Source organism: Trichoderma breve, chromosome 3 (genome assembly GCF_028502605.1).
Source record: "Trichoderma breve strain T069 chromosome 3, whole genome shotgun sequence".
Classification (NCBI taxonomy): domain Eukaryota; kingdom Fungi; phylum Ascomycota; class Sordariomycetes; order Hypocreales; family Hypocreaceae; genus Trichoderma; species Trichoderma breve.
Window position 1 is genome coordinate 5,480,873 of NC_079234.1, and position 16,828 is coordinate 5,497,700.

Consider the following 16,828-nt stretch of genomic DNA (forward strand, 5'->3'; position numbering starts at 1 on the left):
GCTGGCTTACATCCGGGCCCACCTCCAAATCTTTTGGATGAAGTGCATCCCGACATCATATGCATGTCTCTGTTTTCTGTTCAGTAGACGGCAGGGCCATGCACGATCAGCATCCTAGTGCTTGGGGCTGAAGTCCATGTCGCACTCAAGTAAAAGATACTACCTTTTATGAACAATCTTGACAGATAACATTGTATCGTTCCGGGAGGGATCACTCCAAGCTGCGCAAAAGTCTCATAAGTGTGGATCCGCTGAATGAACGTGTAGCACACGGTTGCTCTATTTCCTGCTCCTTATCTTACAAGTTCTCCAACATTGCCAAGTTCGCAGGTTACTCGGATCGGCAGAGCAGGCTAATTTGGTCGGGGGCGTTCCCTTCAAGCGGCCTCCAAACGACATCCTTTTAGACAAAGTGTTATTACTATACTTGTCTGGTCGAAAATGGAAGAAATCATTCTTGGTTCCAAGTGTGGTCCATCATCAGAGTGAGACAGAATGAGAGCCATCAGCCTTACAAGCTCACTGGTCCCGAGTGCTTGGAAGTGATGGGGCGCTAATCGCTGCGTCTCCCCAGCCGCTGTTACACTGAGAGCCGAACATAGGCAGGGAGAAAGGGCTTAAAAAAGAAAATATGGCGCGGCAGCGGCGGCGGTGCCGAACAGAGCGGTCTCGACCCAGAGATCTGGATGTGTTCTTTGCTCTGGTCAAGAAGGGTAACTGGAGTGCCGATCAGCCAAGGCTGGATGATGCAGCAGTTGGCAGCCGAACATCTCTATCTACACTCCCCTAGGTTGCGGCAGTAGTCAGTGTGTTGAATGAGACATTCTACAAGAAGACTGTCCCTTTTTTTTTTCAGGTCGCCTCGTTCGTCTTTTTTTGTACGGCTAATTTGATGCAGCGGCTGCAGTCTGCGCAAAGGATGCCGAAGCAGCACAGCACTGCGTGTGCTATTAGTGTCTACCGCAAAAGATCAGGCCACCAATTTCAGCCGCCGCCTTAGACAGCAGCCCGAGTTCATAGTGGCGGGCCTCCGGTGAGGGTTGGCGTCTAATGGCACCCCAGGAGAAGAACCGATCGCAGGAGACAAGATATCTACTCGTACAATTATCGACATTATGAGTACCAAGGGGAATACGAACGGGGGGCTAGCTGGTATGAGATGACCGTGGAGTACGAGTTTCATTCATCTCATTGACAAAACGCTACGGTTACAAAATAATTGTGTTGAGGGAGAACCAAGCCGTCGACTCTTAGTCGGGATGTGGGGGAGTCGTTCTGAGGAGCTCGGGTTGTCGGGGCGCCTCGTCCCATCAGAAAAAAACTCACAACTGACAGCAACTGAGGCAGGGCATGTTCCTGTGTCGCAGCCTAACTCTTAGCTACAATTGTGCCCCATTTCGCCTTCCAACTCATTGCTTTCGATGAGGCCAGGCCCAGCGCTCTGGAACGCTGGCCTATCTTAGAAGCTAGCTGCAGCTTTAATATGTCTATGTACAAGCATGGAGTGGTACAAGCTAAGTGCTTGGTACCTGGCATGCTAAGTTCAGAGACAGGCCTCGACCGTGGTTGTTTGTACGCCCGCGCGGCTACAGAGCACCGGAGATCTCCGTATTAAGGGCTTTTTTAACACCCCCTTGCAGAGTGCTTGTTTTCACTAAAAAAGAAAAAAAGAAAAAGAAGAAAGAAAGAAAGAAAGAAAAGAAAGGAGAGGAAAGAAGAAAGGGAGAGAGGGGAATACAGGTGGGATGAGAACGACGTGAAAACTCCACGATCAACATGTTCTAGCGAAGCACGCGTTTACTTTACTTGTCCTGGTACAAACTTGGCCAACGTCCAGTTGGATGTAGATCACAGTCACTTCCCGTCTTGCTATCAGATCGAGCATGCCAAGATTGATTTGAAAGAAGGCCAGCCGATGAGTTGTTCATTTTCTGCTCAGCCCAGGTGGTGTGCATACATCCCACTGGCGGCGCGCCTGAGGTCCCCTGTTGGATGTGGGAGGGAAGAAAAGCTCGCCAAGCCTGAAATGGCGTCTTTTTGCGTTGCTGGGTGTGACGCGGCACACACCCTCTAGTGCCTAAAATGCTGTCGAATTTCCCAAAGCAAAAGCCACATGCACGCTCAGCCAACCCGACTACCGGGCGTCGATCCATTGGACAGCTGTACGGGGAAGAAGATGCATTGCAAGGAAGAGGGAAGCCAAAATCCGCGGGGCCTGGCCGGCGCATGATACTACTGTAGGCCGCTCGGGTCTTATCCAAGGGTTCGGAAGCTCAGCCCCGCAGATATTTATCGGTCTCGATCACTGGCCTTCGGTAGGAGTAACAGGACTGACAGAATATTGGAGAGGGGAGAAAACAAGCTTCACAGATCTGCTCGCTAGGCTTAAAAACTAGCACTTCTCGAGCTGAACATCCTAGTCTCCTCGGCCTGGTCCATCCCCTGCCGCAAAGATCTGGATTACTGGTAGTAGTACAAACGAGGGAGACCCTTTTTTTTCTCTCTCTCTCTTCGGATTTATGGTGACAGATTGATGCTGGCCTGATATCTAGCCAGGGCCGTCTCACACGGCCACCTCCTTTTACCGAGGATAGTATTTTTGCTAAATTTCTTTTCTTAGGTTATCAATGACTCGACCGATTGGGTATACCAATAGAGAAAACAAAATTTTAGTCACAAGAAAGCAAGGAGAGGAGAAAAGTGAACGAGAATTGTCCCCAACGCGAGACAACGGCGTGTTTGAGAGGATGTAGCTAAAGCTTTCGAGAAGAGCTCTCCTACCAGCAATGTGGATCTGACGTGGTCGCTGCTCACGGGAGGCTTGCCTAGCTATCTAGATTTCCGCTGGGTGGCGAGATGGCTTGAAATAGAAGCCGAAAAGCGGCTGAGCTTCTCATCGCACAGATCTATTGACTCACAGCAAAAAAGGAAGCAAGCCGGAGAGGCGACGTCTACCCCTCGCAGAAAGATCAAAGCAAGCAGGGGTATTGGGACGCCATTCGATTTGGTGAGTCGATGTTGTCATGTGAGCAGGTGTACTGCAGAGCTGCGAGTTGATCACGGTGCTCACATGTGCTCGTCTCCATTCCACCATCTGCATGATGCTCTCGGAGGAACTAGACACATCTAGATGGAATGGGGCAGCGTACGAGTAAGTGCAACCGCAGAAAGGGCTGGGCTCTTCTGGTGAAGATGGGCGGGGAGGGTGATAAACAGCCGTGCAAGTAGCATCCCCGCCGCCAGCACCAACAAGTGGCGTGAGGACGCAGATGGCCCGAAAGGGACAACGCAATCCAACCTCGCGGAATTACCACGGCGGTCTCTTGCAGTTCACATCACGGCACGAAGCGCTGCCAAGTAATTGGACATCATAACATCATATCACCAAGATACCGCAAACGAAGCATCTCGGCACGCACTCGCCCACTCTCACGGCGCGTAAGTGGGAGGGCGATGCGGGGCATCAAAGCGGCAGGGCCATAAGAAGAAGTTGCACAGGTTCTCTGTACATTGCGTCCTTGTTTTGGCCAAATCTGACACGAATGCCATGCAGGTTCTCTGAGCTTTCTTCCCGCTGCCAACTCAGCAAAATGCGAAGTGCAGGTTCCAGCCTTCAACGCTTGTCGCTGGGTTATCGTATCTGATTTTTTTCCCCATCTACCTACGAGGATGGAGCCGTGCGGAGGCAGCGCAGGCAGGTTCTAGAGCACAGCAAACGGGCGGGGAGCCAAAGGCAAGGGGCGTGTCGTTTGGAGACTGCAAAGGGCGTGAACAGACAAAAGCCAACTCAAGTCCCCGCGGCCAGGGACGGGGAGATTAGTAGCCTTGGTGGTCCGGGCGGCCACGTGCGATGGAACCGCGATCCCTGTCTGCTGAGGACTCGATCGAGACTTGCGAGCGTCGCTCATTGCCCTGTTGAGCAACCACAGTGTAGCAGACGCTGCCACTTTCAACCACATAGCTGGAGCTGGAGCACTACCTAGGTGCCAGCGTCGTTGGATTGACAAGCCTCGCGGCGGCACGACCCTCGAGCTTGTTCGTTTCCGTCTTTCTCTCCCTAACCTTGGAGGCCAAGCAAAGCAACGAATCCCGTGCTTGCTCACCTACAGTATGCGCGGTGTTCCGACGAATGCCGCTCGGAGATGACAAGCGTTCATGGGTAGCGGATAACGCATTAGTACTGCACATTGCACCAGTCTTACGGAGTACGCCGCACAGCTATTCTCCCTAACACAGACTGCCGTCGCAAAAGAAAATTTTACTATCAGAGTTAAAAGCGAAATCATCCGAAATCATCACCACCACCGTGACCACAACAGGAATGCATGCCGTACAGCGTATCTGCATCTTGGTTCTCGAATCTGCCCTCAGCTGCGACTTTGCAAGCCTCCCGGAGATTTACGCCTGCGCAGACACCAATAATATGCTGCAATTGCCTAGCTCCTCCCAGGCCGCTCAGGGGTTCAACTCTCAAGTGGGCGGTGGCGCAAACATTTCGGTCGCTTTGCTTCAAGCCTCTTACTCGAAAACTTTCAAGATATGTATGTTTCTGGACAACGATACATCTCTCCAAGCAAGGAGCATGGGGGAAGCCCTCAGAATCGGCTAGCCGAGGAGCTACAGTCTCGCATCTTGGCCAGTCAGATCGCTTCCCGAGAATTTTTTTAGGCTCCCACATGGCAAGAGACCATAGCGCGATTGATGGCGCAAGGAGACGAAAAATGCTCTGCATACTATCGTTCTAGCCCACGCCGAATCTCGGAGCCATGTCTTGTTTCGATCTCAGCTGCGTCTCTTTTAGGGAGCTCGAAATTGCACCCGCCGCTGCAGCGGGCATGGACACGCTCTATTTGGGCATATGGCTAGGTTCTTACATGCTCCTCGCTGGCGGCAATGGCATTGGGTTGCGCATAATGGCAATCAAACGGCACTTATTTCGTATAGGGGGGGAGCAAAAGTCTGCGAGTTTGGCGAAATACGCTGAAGCGGCTGTGCCCGCCCAACCGCTTTAGCTTGGGGTCGACGCACACGGTTCCATTGGTTCACGCCTAAGAGCGCACATCCCACGTGTACTTTATATTGCCCTGAGCCTCTTCTGGCTTGGTTGGTTCCCCGATACTACAGCACTGGACAAGCACCAGCAAGCCCCCTTGCCCGCCAAAGTAGGCCCGGGATCTCCTGAGTGTGGGGATATCACCACGTACGAGTACAGTGGCACCAGAGAGCGCCAGTTTGACTCGGCGACTCTAGTTGGACGCCGGGTACACACGAATTGACCGATTGACCGTCCTACTGGAGCAGTCTTCTCCTCAACAAGAAAGGGCGTGCATTTATACGATAGGATAGATATCCAGCCTCACGACATGACCCCCTTCCCCCCCTTTTCGCGCCTTCTCTTGCTTCTACTACTCCAAGTCGAAGCTCTCTGAAGAAGTCAGGATACCCTTCTATACCCGGGAGGGGCGGGGGAAAGCCTCCGAAGCTTGTTGGCCAGGACAAACCGTGTCACGCTTTCGGGATCCCACTTCAGCTACGAGCAGTGTTTCGTCTCAGCCTCGGGGTACTCGTGCAGATGCGTAGCGGTGCTGGAGAGGAGGGCGTCAAAAAGCATATCACAGTGGCCCTTCGCCGTCTACAAGTGGGCTCCGGCAAAAGTGTCGCGATGCAAGCGCGGGCTACGAGAGCCAACCACCGCACGGGCGGCAACTGCATGAACCTTGAGCGTAAGCCTGTGAATGAGACGTGACCCAGAAGCGAGGGCGAGTTGCTGCAACCTACTGCGCCCATGTGGGATATCAAGTGAAGTGCGTCAAGCACGGCATTTTCGGCACAAGTTGTTTTTTCAGAATACCCGAGAGCCAAGTCTCTTCCGAAAGTGCAGGGTAGGTAGGCGATAGCATGATACGAGAACCTGCGTTCGTCTCGCCTCGCACGGGACCTTGCATGGAATATCAAGACATTCTCAGATGCTCCGTACGTCGCACAGAGCAGAAATCAAGATCTGCATGTGTATCACTGGAGATCTGTGAGACATACGGGATCAGTGGTTGCATCTGTTTGACTGTCCTCCCCTCCCCAACAATGGGGGCTTTTGCTCGCAACCTGGTGAGTATACTAACCTGTCCAATCGCCAGTTATCGAAAACCCGCAACCTCACAATCACTTGCACAGCACTGCTTTAATACGAGTAGTAGCACAAACCAGCCTCGCCTTACATTCGAGCCTTGAGCATGGTATGCCCTGTCCCACTTGCGCAGTCAGCTTTGCATCCAAAAGTCGTGCTGTGTGGCAGTTCCCCCTTTCTCACGCCATCGTGGCTACTCGTGGTCCACAGAATGATCGGTCCGCAAGAAAAAGAGCATACAAGGGGGGTGGTGGGGGAGGGTTCCAATGTTGCCACAGATTTCTGTCTTTATCCCAGGACTCCCAATTGTATTACCCTGTATCTTCTGTCGAAAGAAAAAGAGCATGCGAGATCATGCTGAGCCGGGCGGGATCTTCATCAGAGGATTGCCATACCCGAAAAGACGCAAGAGAAAAGTGACTCCTGAGACATACGTGAAGAGAGGGGCACGCATGACATGACACGCATGACAAACCGGGCGCCCGAGACCCGTCTGAAGAGTTCCCCGGGGTACTACTCGTATGTACGAACACATGCTGCGGGCGTTATACTCTATCGCTTCGAGTTGCGCAGACTCTTTCCTATCCTATGGATGGAGACTTGTGAATTTGCCGGCTTATCCTGCTTGTCCCTCAACTCGCAATCTTCCGCTTCGATTGGCCAAGTGTATACACCCTCTCTCTCTCTTTCTGCCTGGACTTTATCATACCCCAAGCGCGTAAACCAAAAGGTAAATCAATTCCACTCTGTTTCACTGATTCGCGGGGAGGCGAACACGGGCGCGGTCGTACTTGTACGAGCTCATCGTGTCCGTTACGCAGCGTGTTGGAAGGATCACAAGTTAGAGTAGTAGCACCGCGCGCCTTATACAGGCACCAGGCTCCTTGGTTAAAAGGAGAAATAAGGGCTCGTGTTTAAAAAGGAATTCTGTGAAATCTCCTCCCGAATCCATGGGTTGTCTCACGTTACGGGAGCACTTGCACTACTTGACAACCCGCTGAGGGTTTTCGACAATGTAGAAAGCCGTGAACCCGAGAAGGAGGGAAGCTGAAGAAGAGGGATGCAAAAGGTAAGACATTGCCGATCGAATTGTGGAACCTGGAGGGTTAGGGAGAGGCTTGGAGGCAAGCCTGGCCAGGCACAAAATATGAGACCTGTTCATCTCCACGCTCGTGGGATCGACATTCGTTCATTCTTCAGCTGCCAAAAGGGCTGATCTGAACACGCGCAACGTGTTCCCCCGAGATCCATTCCTTTTGTCTTTTTTCCCCTCACAAAGGGCTTTTGTTTCCCCGGAATGCTAGAGTGTCTATAATATTAATTAAAAACTATGGAATATCTGACTTGAAGTTGCCCTCTAGAATATCTTCCTTTTTCAAGCCCCAAAGTGTGTGATTCTACCGCCCCAAGTTTCTAATCAAAAGCGCAGCGCGTTGGAGAACTCAAGCGTCATCTTGCCGTCCTCCTGTCTCACCACCCTCACGCTGTCGAGATCCTTCACCACCCAGTCGGGCTCGGCCGCCACAACCTGTTCCACAGTGTGGCTCGTTACCAAGCCAAGGACTTTGCACCCCGCCGCCTTGCCGGCCTTGATGCCTGCTGGGCTATCCTCGAGGACAAGGACCTCCCCGGCCTTATCTTGCAGCCCGAGCTTCTCGAGGCCGATGAGATAGCATGTCGGGTCGGGTTTGCCGTTCTCGACGGACTCGGCGGAGACGAGATGCTCAGGTGTGCCGAGGGACAGTCGCTTGAGCCAGCCTCTGACTAGGGGCTGGGTACCGGACGTCACGATGGCCCAAGGAAAGGAATAAGAAATGATGGAGTCGAGAAGAGGCCGGGCGCCGGGGATCTCCACGACGTCATCGGCGTACAGCTTGGGCAGCTCGCCTTCCATCTTTGTCACATCTATAAGCACACACATTAGTTCTGTGCTACTTGATTGTGACACCTTAAGTGCGATACAAAAAAGCTCTTGGGAACCAAATCTCAGCCTCAGGATGAATTTCATTCGCAGGATTGGAGGCGTCGACACAGAACGGGGAAACTACGCCACGTTGCGCCATCTGCGGTAATATCGAGGGGGAGAAGATGCAACTAGATAACCGGACAAGCCAACCAAATGCAACTTACATTCCCAGTTGGCCTTCTCAGGGGCAAGGATCTTCAGGATATCTATACTGCGGCGGCCATGAGACGTCTCCAGGATGACTTCAGGTGCAACCCCGATTTCTTCACCGACACTTTTCCCCCTTTGTTAGCAAAAGTCTATCTTCCGCGTGGGATGGCTTGCTAGAGGAGATGGAAGGGAATCGTTACTTATGCCAGTGTTTGACAACAGCCGGGGTAGAGTCGATAATGGTTCCATCCATGTCAAACAGGAATCCGGAAAATGAGATCTCCTGCGTGGGGAGGCTGTAATCTGGCTGAGAACCCATCTTGCCGCTATTCTCGGAAATACTAGTATCGAGTGATTGAAGAAGAGAATGTCCTTGCACAAGAGACTCGTAAACCGAAATGATGAAGCGTCGATAGGCGATGCGGTTTTGATCAACTCTGAATGCTGATGATGAGTTCTTATATATATATCGTTTGCAAAAGCGGGATCTTCAAGGTCGAAGTTAGATCCAAAGATTAAAACCCCCACGTGGCAATTCCGCACTTGCGGGGCTTCCTCAGCCGGTTAGATCCATCGCCAAATAATGTCCGCAGAGAGTTTAATTCACGAGGCTGTGGCGGACGGTTTCTTCTGATAGTTTCAAAGACTTCATCGTAATCGTGAGCTCGTCGGAGTTGCCTTCTTCGTCTTGAAGTATCAGGCGCAGTGAAATTATAATATATCAGGGAGAGATTCAACTCCATCTCTGGGCCCGCAGCCGACTCACTCGCGAATGGCGTCAAGGTGGTCTTGCAGCCTCGAACATGTGCTCGGCGGTTGAGGACTTGTAATACTCCTCGATAGCCCCAATGGCATCATAGTCATAGCACCAGTCTCTTGTTCCCTTATCAATGATGCCACCCGGTCCAAGTCTTTGGCCCGTTCGTCTACATTTCCGAACATATTCGCCTCTAACGGCGTCGCTTTCCAAAGGCCAGATCCCCCCTTCATGAGAATGAGCGAGGGCTTCGTACAGAACACTGCGCTCTGCTTCATGCGAGGTATGTGATGAATCACCCCCATGTAGGCTGGCTTCTTGCACAGCTTCGACCCTTGGCTTGCGCACGATTTCATATATATCCAGTGCATGCTTTAATTTTGAGTCAACCACCATGCTTGGATTGTCGGAGAGATTTGGGCTGGTATCAAAAGGACAAGCTAAATTTAACACCGTTGCAAGTGCAGCAGCGTCTTCGACAGCTATACTAACGCCCATGGACATGTAAAAGGCCATTGCATGGGCAGCGTCGCCTATGAGAACGAATCGACCGGATTCGTGAGCCCAGGAGGGCAGCGGCGGCACAGCATACACGGGATAGTTGACAATTTTCGACGTAGAAAGGTCAAATATGCGCTGAACACTACAGATTCCATTAGAAACAATTTGGATTATATTGGGTTAAAGCTGAGCGTTTGTACTCACCGAGGCTCAAAGTCCTTGAATATACTCCGAACTGTCTTGTTGTATTCCTCTGTGATGAATTCTTTGGTGTTGATGTTGTCTCTGTGCGCTAATACTATATTGAGCATTGTGGCATCCTTTATCAAGTATGTCATGCACGATATGTGTGGAGCAATCCACCAATTGGAGCTGCGAGATTGAAGATCTATTAGACTCGAAGTCACCGAATCCGCCTTGAGCTTAGAGACTTCCGCCGTCATGCGAAAAGCGGCCCATCCAGTCGGCAGGCTTCCAGGATCTCGGGAGCCCAGCAGCTGGGATCGAGCAAGAGAATTGATCCCTGAAACGATGGAGAGGTTAGTATAGCGCGCAGCTTATTGAACTTGGAAGTTGATTCTGTTGCAATACGCACCATCAGCAGCGACAACCAGATCGGCGGTTAGTCTTTTGCCATTTCGCAGCTGTACAGCACCGTTGGCAAAATCGTACTCAACCACATCACTGCTTAGTAGCAATCGCGCCCCAGCTTGGACAGCGTGACGATGTAATATGGCATGCAAAACGGCCCGATGAACGACAATGTACGGGGCGCCATATTGAGCCTCCATTTCCTTGATTCGGACACTCCCCAGCAGATTGCCGGCTTGTCCATCCCACACATGCAAGTTTTCGGGGATAATGGACTCGGCGAGTAGGTCATCTTTGAGACCCCACTTGAAAAGATATCTGATTGCTTGCGGTGTCATCTGAACGCCCGCACCCAGCTCGGTAAGCTCAGAAGCAGCATCGAGAATTGTGATTTGGTGACGAGACTGGCCAAGGGCAATGGCAAGCGAGAGACCCGCAATGCCAGCTCCCACAATGATAACATGCATGTTCAACGGTCTGTTTATCCAAAGGCGGCAGCTTTGTAAGTTAGATTACCGAAGCGGATGGGCATATCAAGGTTCCCTTACACGCCTCTGCATTAGGAGATGTGATGTGCCTCTTTTCGTCACCACATGCAGGACGCCCTGCCAGCTTGGTAGAGCAGAGCGATGACCAACAAACAAACACAGCTAATCACACACACTAATGCGAGAATGATGATTGTGGAGGGTCGCTTGAGTTCGAAATAGATGCTATGCGGGAGGCATTCATTGAGGTGCAAGGCATTGCATCCCGAAATTCGGCGTGCTTTGCCCTTTCGGCTCTCTCTCTCTCTCTCTCTCTCTCTCTCCCCCTCTCTTTTCCAGAAGACAGACGAGGTAAGATATGAATACCCGAGGGAACGAATGCACAATCCTTTTGATCAGCCCATTATCGGGTTAGTTTGTTGGTTGGCGATGTAGCTGGTAGTGTAAGCTCCGGGTTCTTTTGGTGATTGGGCAGTGCGAATATACAGTACGAGAATAAGAACGACATTGAAGTGATGCGAGTGAGAGGAACCGAGGTAGCATCAATTGGGCGTTGTCTCGCTCACGTGAGGCCAGGATATGCGCATCAATCCGGTTGGCAATCACCTTGCGAGAATGCACCTTCCGAGAGCTTACCGACCTCGTGCTTATGGCAAGAATCACACGTCATCAACGTGACAAACACACGACTTGCGTTTTTTGCGAGTGCGAGTACTTGACATGTACATGGAGCCTAAGCCTGTCAACGTGGCAGAACAAGTACTGCGCATCCATTGTCAGAAGAGATTGATCTGAATGCGGATGTTACCCCGCGAACCCCCGCCTGCTGTCTATCAAAGTACATGGAAAATACCTACATGTACCAAAGATTGAAGCTTGGGGTTAGTACCTACCTTGGTATTACTGGGCACCTGAGTAATATCCAATGGGTACTACTAATACACGGATCACAGCTCTTCAGTGCACGGTTATTCCCAGGTGTCAATCGATCAAAAGAATTAAATTGCATTGGGCATGCTAAAGAACCTACTAAAGAACCTACATACAGTAAAATGTCAATGCACGAGTCGCCATGGTTGCTCAATTGGTCCTTGCTAGCTCCAATTGGGCTAAAGCCCTGGTCCCATGGAGAAGCTGAATCCACGTCCCAAATTCCCCCGCACCGCTGGAAGGATTCGGCTTAACAAGGTATTACAACGAGAACGGCTACTTTTTGTTTGCTGCTGGCTGATCCACCAATCGTCCCGCGTTAGCAGCGGCATGACAAGAAGTGATGCGTGACATTGCCGTTTGTTTGTCTTAAAGTGCCCGGATTGGTAGCCGCTGCTGGGCACGGAACATTTTGTGTACCTCGAGATCGGGTATAAAGTTACCTCGGGGCGCCTCTTAGTGCTGGCGTTCGTGGCTTGTCTGCTAACGATCAGGTTATATCCAGGTATGTGCAAGTACACCCTCCAGAGTGACATCTCTCACCTGCTTACCTCGACCATTGCCTGATCTACACAGAGCTTGGGCACCAGAGCTCTTCTTACACTGCCAATCTCTACATCATCTCGTAAACAGAGTATACAATTTTGGATACAATATCTTTTTCTCCATGGGGTCTCAGGTCCAAGAAGAGCTGACGGTGCTCGTCACTGGATTTCAGGTTCGTCTCGTGCCCAGCATCTCCCCATCAACGCCCGGCGCAATATATACTAATCATGTCTCCAGCCTTTCCGGTCAGAATATCCGATCAACCCGTCATGGGAAATCGCGAGAGCCCTCCCAGAATACCTCCCTCCACTAAGGGCCAAGGACCCAAACTCTCGAAATGCCGTCGACATTCCGCCTGTGCGCATTCTGGTGCACCCCGACCCCATCCGAGTCAACTACAAGGTGGTGAGGGAGCTTGTCCCAACGCTGTGGGAGGAGACGTACTTGGGCCGCAAGATTGACGTTGTCATTCACATTGGCATGGCAGGGCCGCGGCTCATGTACCAGATCGAGAGTCGAGGACATCGTACTGGGTACAAGTCTCTCGACGTGGACGGGAAGCACCTTGACGAGCTCGATGGGAAACGAGACGAAGAGTGGATCTGGCATGACCTACCGGATGTGCTGAAGACGGACTTGAATATACAGGACATCTGGCAGAGATGGCAGCAGCACAGCTCGGTAAGGATATTGATATTGATGCCTTTGAACTTTGACATTACTGACATGATGTTACGCAGAATGATATGGATCTTCGAATCTCTGACGATGCTGGTCGTTATCTCTGTGACTTCATCTACTACTCAAGCTTGGCAACCTGCTACAAGCAGGACAAGGAGAGGAAGGTAATTTTCTTCCACGTGCCGGCGGATAGCAATGAAGCCGTGATCAAACAAGGCCAAGAACTGGCCGTTAATCTCATTCGGTCCATTGTGGAGAGCGAAGTTGCCAAGAAGCAAAAGGCGACGGAGGTGGTGTCTAAATCTTCTTTCTTGTTTGAGTAGCTATGCAAGCTTTGGATCAGCATTTAGTGGTGTTGGTATTGGTAACTGGTATTAGTGCAATGGCGTCGGACTTGCTGGGACGGAGAAAACGAACGCTCTTAGGCTGGACTTTTTGGTGTTCTGGGGGGAACTGAAGGAGAAGGAAGAGTTTAATGTTTATGATGGTAGGATATGATATCAGAGACTAACTGAGTCGGAAGGGGGAATTTCGGGAAGGTTTGGCTGGAACAACAAGGGGAGATTATGACTAACTATGGTAATTCGGAGGAAATTGAGTAATTGCTGTTTAATTATGATCCGAACTTGCCACCTCACAAATCCTTCGAGAAGATTCATGTAAAGTAACCAAGAAGCCGGGCGTGATGTAGAGTAATCAAGAAATCGGACATGAAAAGGGCAGACGGCGATGTCTACAGAAATGGTCGCCGTTCTGGCTTACCAAATCGCTTGTACCTTGTATCTTGCCCGGGCGGGGCTCGCCGATTTGGTCAGCTTTCCGGCCGGCGATCCGCTCAGCCACCGCGGGCTTTTTTGCCGCCTCTATTCTTATCGTTCAACTCTTTATTTAGGCCTCTCTCTTCCTTCTTTTCAGAATTGGACAAGCTCCAACTTGCATCTTGTTTGACTTTTAAGTTTATAACATTTGTGAACTACATACAAAGCTTTTACTCCTCTTTTTTCCTGCCTCAAATCAAGATAAAAATGTGTCGAAGTGCTACTTGCAACAACTGCCGTACGCATCACTCACTCACTCCCCCCTCTCTTATACCTTTTTAGACTCTCACAACCGAGATGCTACACTGTGACTTGAATCTTTCTCAGAGAGCGAGAAATTGATAGAAATTGAAGCTAACATATGTCTGCTTTAGACAAGGCAACCTGGTGGGGCTGCGGAAGCCACATCCCCGGTGTGCTGGACTCGGTCGATGAGAAGGAGTGGTGTACTTGTGAGCCCAAAGTCGAGAAGAACGGGAAGCAGTATCCTCCCATGGCCGCGTCGCCCAACTGACTAGTTGGATGGATTGCGGGCATGGTCTTGTGGGTGAGGGGGAAGACGCCGGTGTGGTCTGCAGAGGGAGTTGTTGAGGCGGATTTGCATGGAAAGGGAGAAGGAGACGGGAAAGGAGGAGGAAGAGAGTGAGGGCGTTGATGGAGGTGATGTTTAATTCATTCCCTTGTATTTAGTGGATCGTTGTTGTTGGTTGGCGTCAATATGGGATGGCTGAGGTCTAACAGGAGTTATTGAGATGAGTGATGGGACGATAGATGATGGGAAAGGGGATATCCAAGCTGAAATAGCTCAACACGCTACATACACACACTAGCCTTGATCCAAACCAAATCAACCGCCAAATGCTGTACCCCAAACGCTTTCTTTCCTCCCTCACCTCCTCCTTGCACCCCCAACAGCGCCGGCGTCTCCCCTCTCCGCAAGACTGACCACCTCTTGAATGCCCGCCGCCTCCTGCTCCTCCTCCAACGCCGTGATTTCCTCGCGGCAGTCCCACCACTTCTCCTCGCTGAGCTCAAACGCCTTGGCCTTGATCTCCTTGATGGCGAGCGTCTCTGGCTGGATGTTCTTCCACCGGAGGTTGGTCATGAGGATCTCCTGCCACTCTGCGGAAGTGCGGACGAAGAATTCGCGGCGAGATTCGAAAGGCTAAAGTGGATTGAAATCGTTAGATATTAACCAGAAATTGACGTGGAACAAGGACTGCAACGATAAAAGACTTACTCTTGGGTGTGGCAGGCCATCGTCGACCGATGTGGCGGTTGTTTCGGTTTCTTCTTCTTCCGACGTAATTGACGGTGTAGGTGCCTCGGAAGACACCTCTGATACTTCGTCTTGCTTCTTCTTGCGCTTGCTTTCTGAGCGGATCTGCTGCTCCGGCTCCTCCTGATCATCTTCCTCATCTTCATCCTCCTCCTCATCTTCATCTTCCTCATCTTCGTCCTCCTCATCCTCATCCTCAGACTCCTGAAATATCTCGGTTAGCTCATGGGTTTCACATGCAACGACAGTACAGGACCCAAAACTTACAATCCAGTCTTCGACGGGCTTGTTGAAGATCTCCTTGTATCCATCTAGTTTCACCAGATCAATGGCATAGAGATCATCGAATGTAAACTCCCGGTCCCCCTTTTCATAAGTACCACCATAAATGAAGAGCACGTCGTTCTGAACCGTCAGTTGGGCGTTGAAGCGCATGTGCGGCGGCTCCATGGACACAGGCATCTCCCTAGCGGGCTTTTCTTCCTCCTCTGGCTCGGCGAGCATCTTCTCAAGCTCGATATCGTCAATATCCTCCAACGAGGTTCCAGCTTGCAGTGCCGCTAGTTGTTTTAGGAGCTCCTCCTCGTTTGCCTGGGCACGGCCACGTCTGCCAACTCGCTGCTCGGGTGCATTCTTCTTCTGTTGGCGGGGTTTACGTGAAACGAGAGGCATGAATCTGTTTCTCTCGATGTTCCACGCGAAGAGCTGGTTGAAAAACTCGCTGTCCATACCCTCTTCGCTTTGCTCAACGTCGTGAACACCGCCAAACAGGATGCCACGGCCCTTGTGGTATGCCATTGTAGCGCCAGCGCGAACAGGGGTAGGTGCATTTGCTGGCTTCTTTCGCTTTTCCCATCTAACGGCGGGTGGTGTATTCGCATTCGCGTCGGTTGGGGGGAGAGACATTCTAAGGAAGAAGCAATCCTCGTGAACCTTGGGTATGAGGACGTTCTTCTGGCCTTGGGGTTGATTGCCCTTTTTCGATTGTTTCTTTAGCTGCACCGTGGCCTTGACCCTTGAGTAGCCTCCGAAAAGAGAAGCGCCCTGCTCAGATGGCAGGAAGGTAAAGGAAGAGCGGGCATCAGGCTTGAGCTGGGCGGGCGGGAGAACGGGGCAATGCCAGACATAGTTGACAGTGTCAAATATCCACAAGTCGGCCAGATACTTGGTCTGGTTTGATGTGTCCTGGAAGCCTCCAAACAGGATAATGTACTGTTTCCAATAAGTCATCCGGTGGCCACTTCGCGCTGGTGGGCTCTTATCCTTGCCCTTGACCTCGATCTTGGTCCATTCCCTTGTCGCAGGCTCCAACCTCCAGAAGTCAGAATAATGGTGGAAAGTGCCCTGCTTTGGCGATGAGAACTCTCCTCCAAAAAGATACACATAATTCGGGTTCGAGGATCTTGTCCAGGCATGGCCAGACCGTGGCAGCGGTGCGTTGGGGGAAGTCACACAGCGCCACTCATCACGGTTGATGTTGTATATGTGCAGGTCATTGTAGAACTGCGCAATCGATCCGTTGAAATACTCTCCTCCAAACAAAAGCAGACTGTTGCTCTCATGAGGGGAGGCCATAATGGTTGATGCCGCTCGAGGCTTCGGAGGTCCATCGACAACCGTCTCTGTGATCTTCAGAAACTGCTCCTGCTGGCGGCGATACTCTTCCAGCACCTCATCCAAGTCGACATCCTCAGCATCACTGCCCTCCAGCTTGGCAGTCTTGTTCTTGACTTTTTTCTCGCCCTTGCTGGCCTGCTTGGCTGCCTTCTCGGCCTACATAAGCAGTTCAGTCAATACTTGTAGATTTTCTCTGGTGAGTTTGGAGGGGTAATTCTGGAATGAGATTTTCCCACTCGACGCTTCTCACCTTTTTCGCCTTCTTGGCGTCGTTGTTTTTCTTCTTATCTTTGGCCATGGTCAAAATATCTTTTTATAATAATAAATAAAAGAAAACAGGCGGTATAACTACACGTACAGGAAAATAAAATGAATACAGT

The 16,828-nt window shown here is 51.1% G+C and overlaps 4 protein-coding genes across 4 annotated transcripts; 1 reads left to right on the forward strand and 3 right to left on the reverse strand.

Annotated features, from left to right (window-relative positions):
* Window positions 1-7,541: 7,541 nt before the first annotated feature.
* On the reverse strand, window positions 7,542-8,559 carry T069G_06056 (haloacid dehalogenase-like hydrolase domain-containing protein; the record flags this gene model as incomplete). The annotated part of the gene is made up of 3 exons (XM_056173266.1): window positions 7,542-8,029; window positions 8,255-8,373; window positions 8,441-8,559. 3 exons carry the CDS (start codon window positions 8,557-8,559, stop codon window positions 7,542-7,544), a joined length of 726 nt encoding a protein of 241 aa, XP_056030124.1.
* A 459-nt stretch (window positions 8,560-9,018) lies between these two features.
* Window positions 9,019-10,556, reverse strand: T069G_06057 (FAD binding domain-containing protein; the record flags this gene model as incomplete). The annotated part of the gene is made up of 4 exons (XM_056173267.1): window positions 9,019-9,437; window positions 9,486-9,640; window positions 9,703-10,021; window positions 10,094-10,556. 4 exons carry the CDS (start codon window positions 10,554-10,556, stop codon window positions 9,019-9,021), a joined length of 1,356 nt encoding a protein of 451 aa, XP_056030125.1.
* Window positions 10,557-12,174: 1,618 nt separating this feature from the next.
* Window positions 12,175-13,057, forward strand: T069G_06058 (pyroglutamyl peptidase domain-containing protein; the record flags this gene model as incomplete). The annotated part of the gene is made up of 3 exons (XM_056173268.1): window positions 12,175-12,225; window positions 12,291-12,734; window positions 12,794-13,057. The coding sequence occupies 3 exons, from the start codon at window positions 12,175-12,177 to the stop codon at window positions 13,055-13,057; spliced, it is 759 nt and encodes a 252-aa protein (XP_056030126.1).
* Window positions 13,058-14,441: 1,384 nt separating this feature from the next.
* T069G_06059 (galactose oxidase, central domain-containing protein) lies at window positions 14,442-16,746 on the reverse strand (the record flags this gene model as incomplete). The annotated part of the gene is made up of 5 exons (XM_056173269.1): window positions 14,442-14,717; window positions 14,793-15,035; window positions 15,099-15,785; window positions 15,834-16,604; window positions 16,699-16,746. The coding sequence occupies 5 exons, from the start codon at window positions 16,744-16,746 to the stop codon at window positions 14,442-14,444; spliced, it is 2,025 nt and encodes a 674-aa protein (XP_056030127.1).
* Window positions 16,747-16,828: the final 82 nt, after the last annotated feature.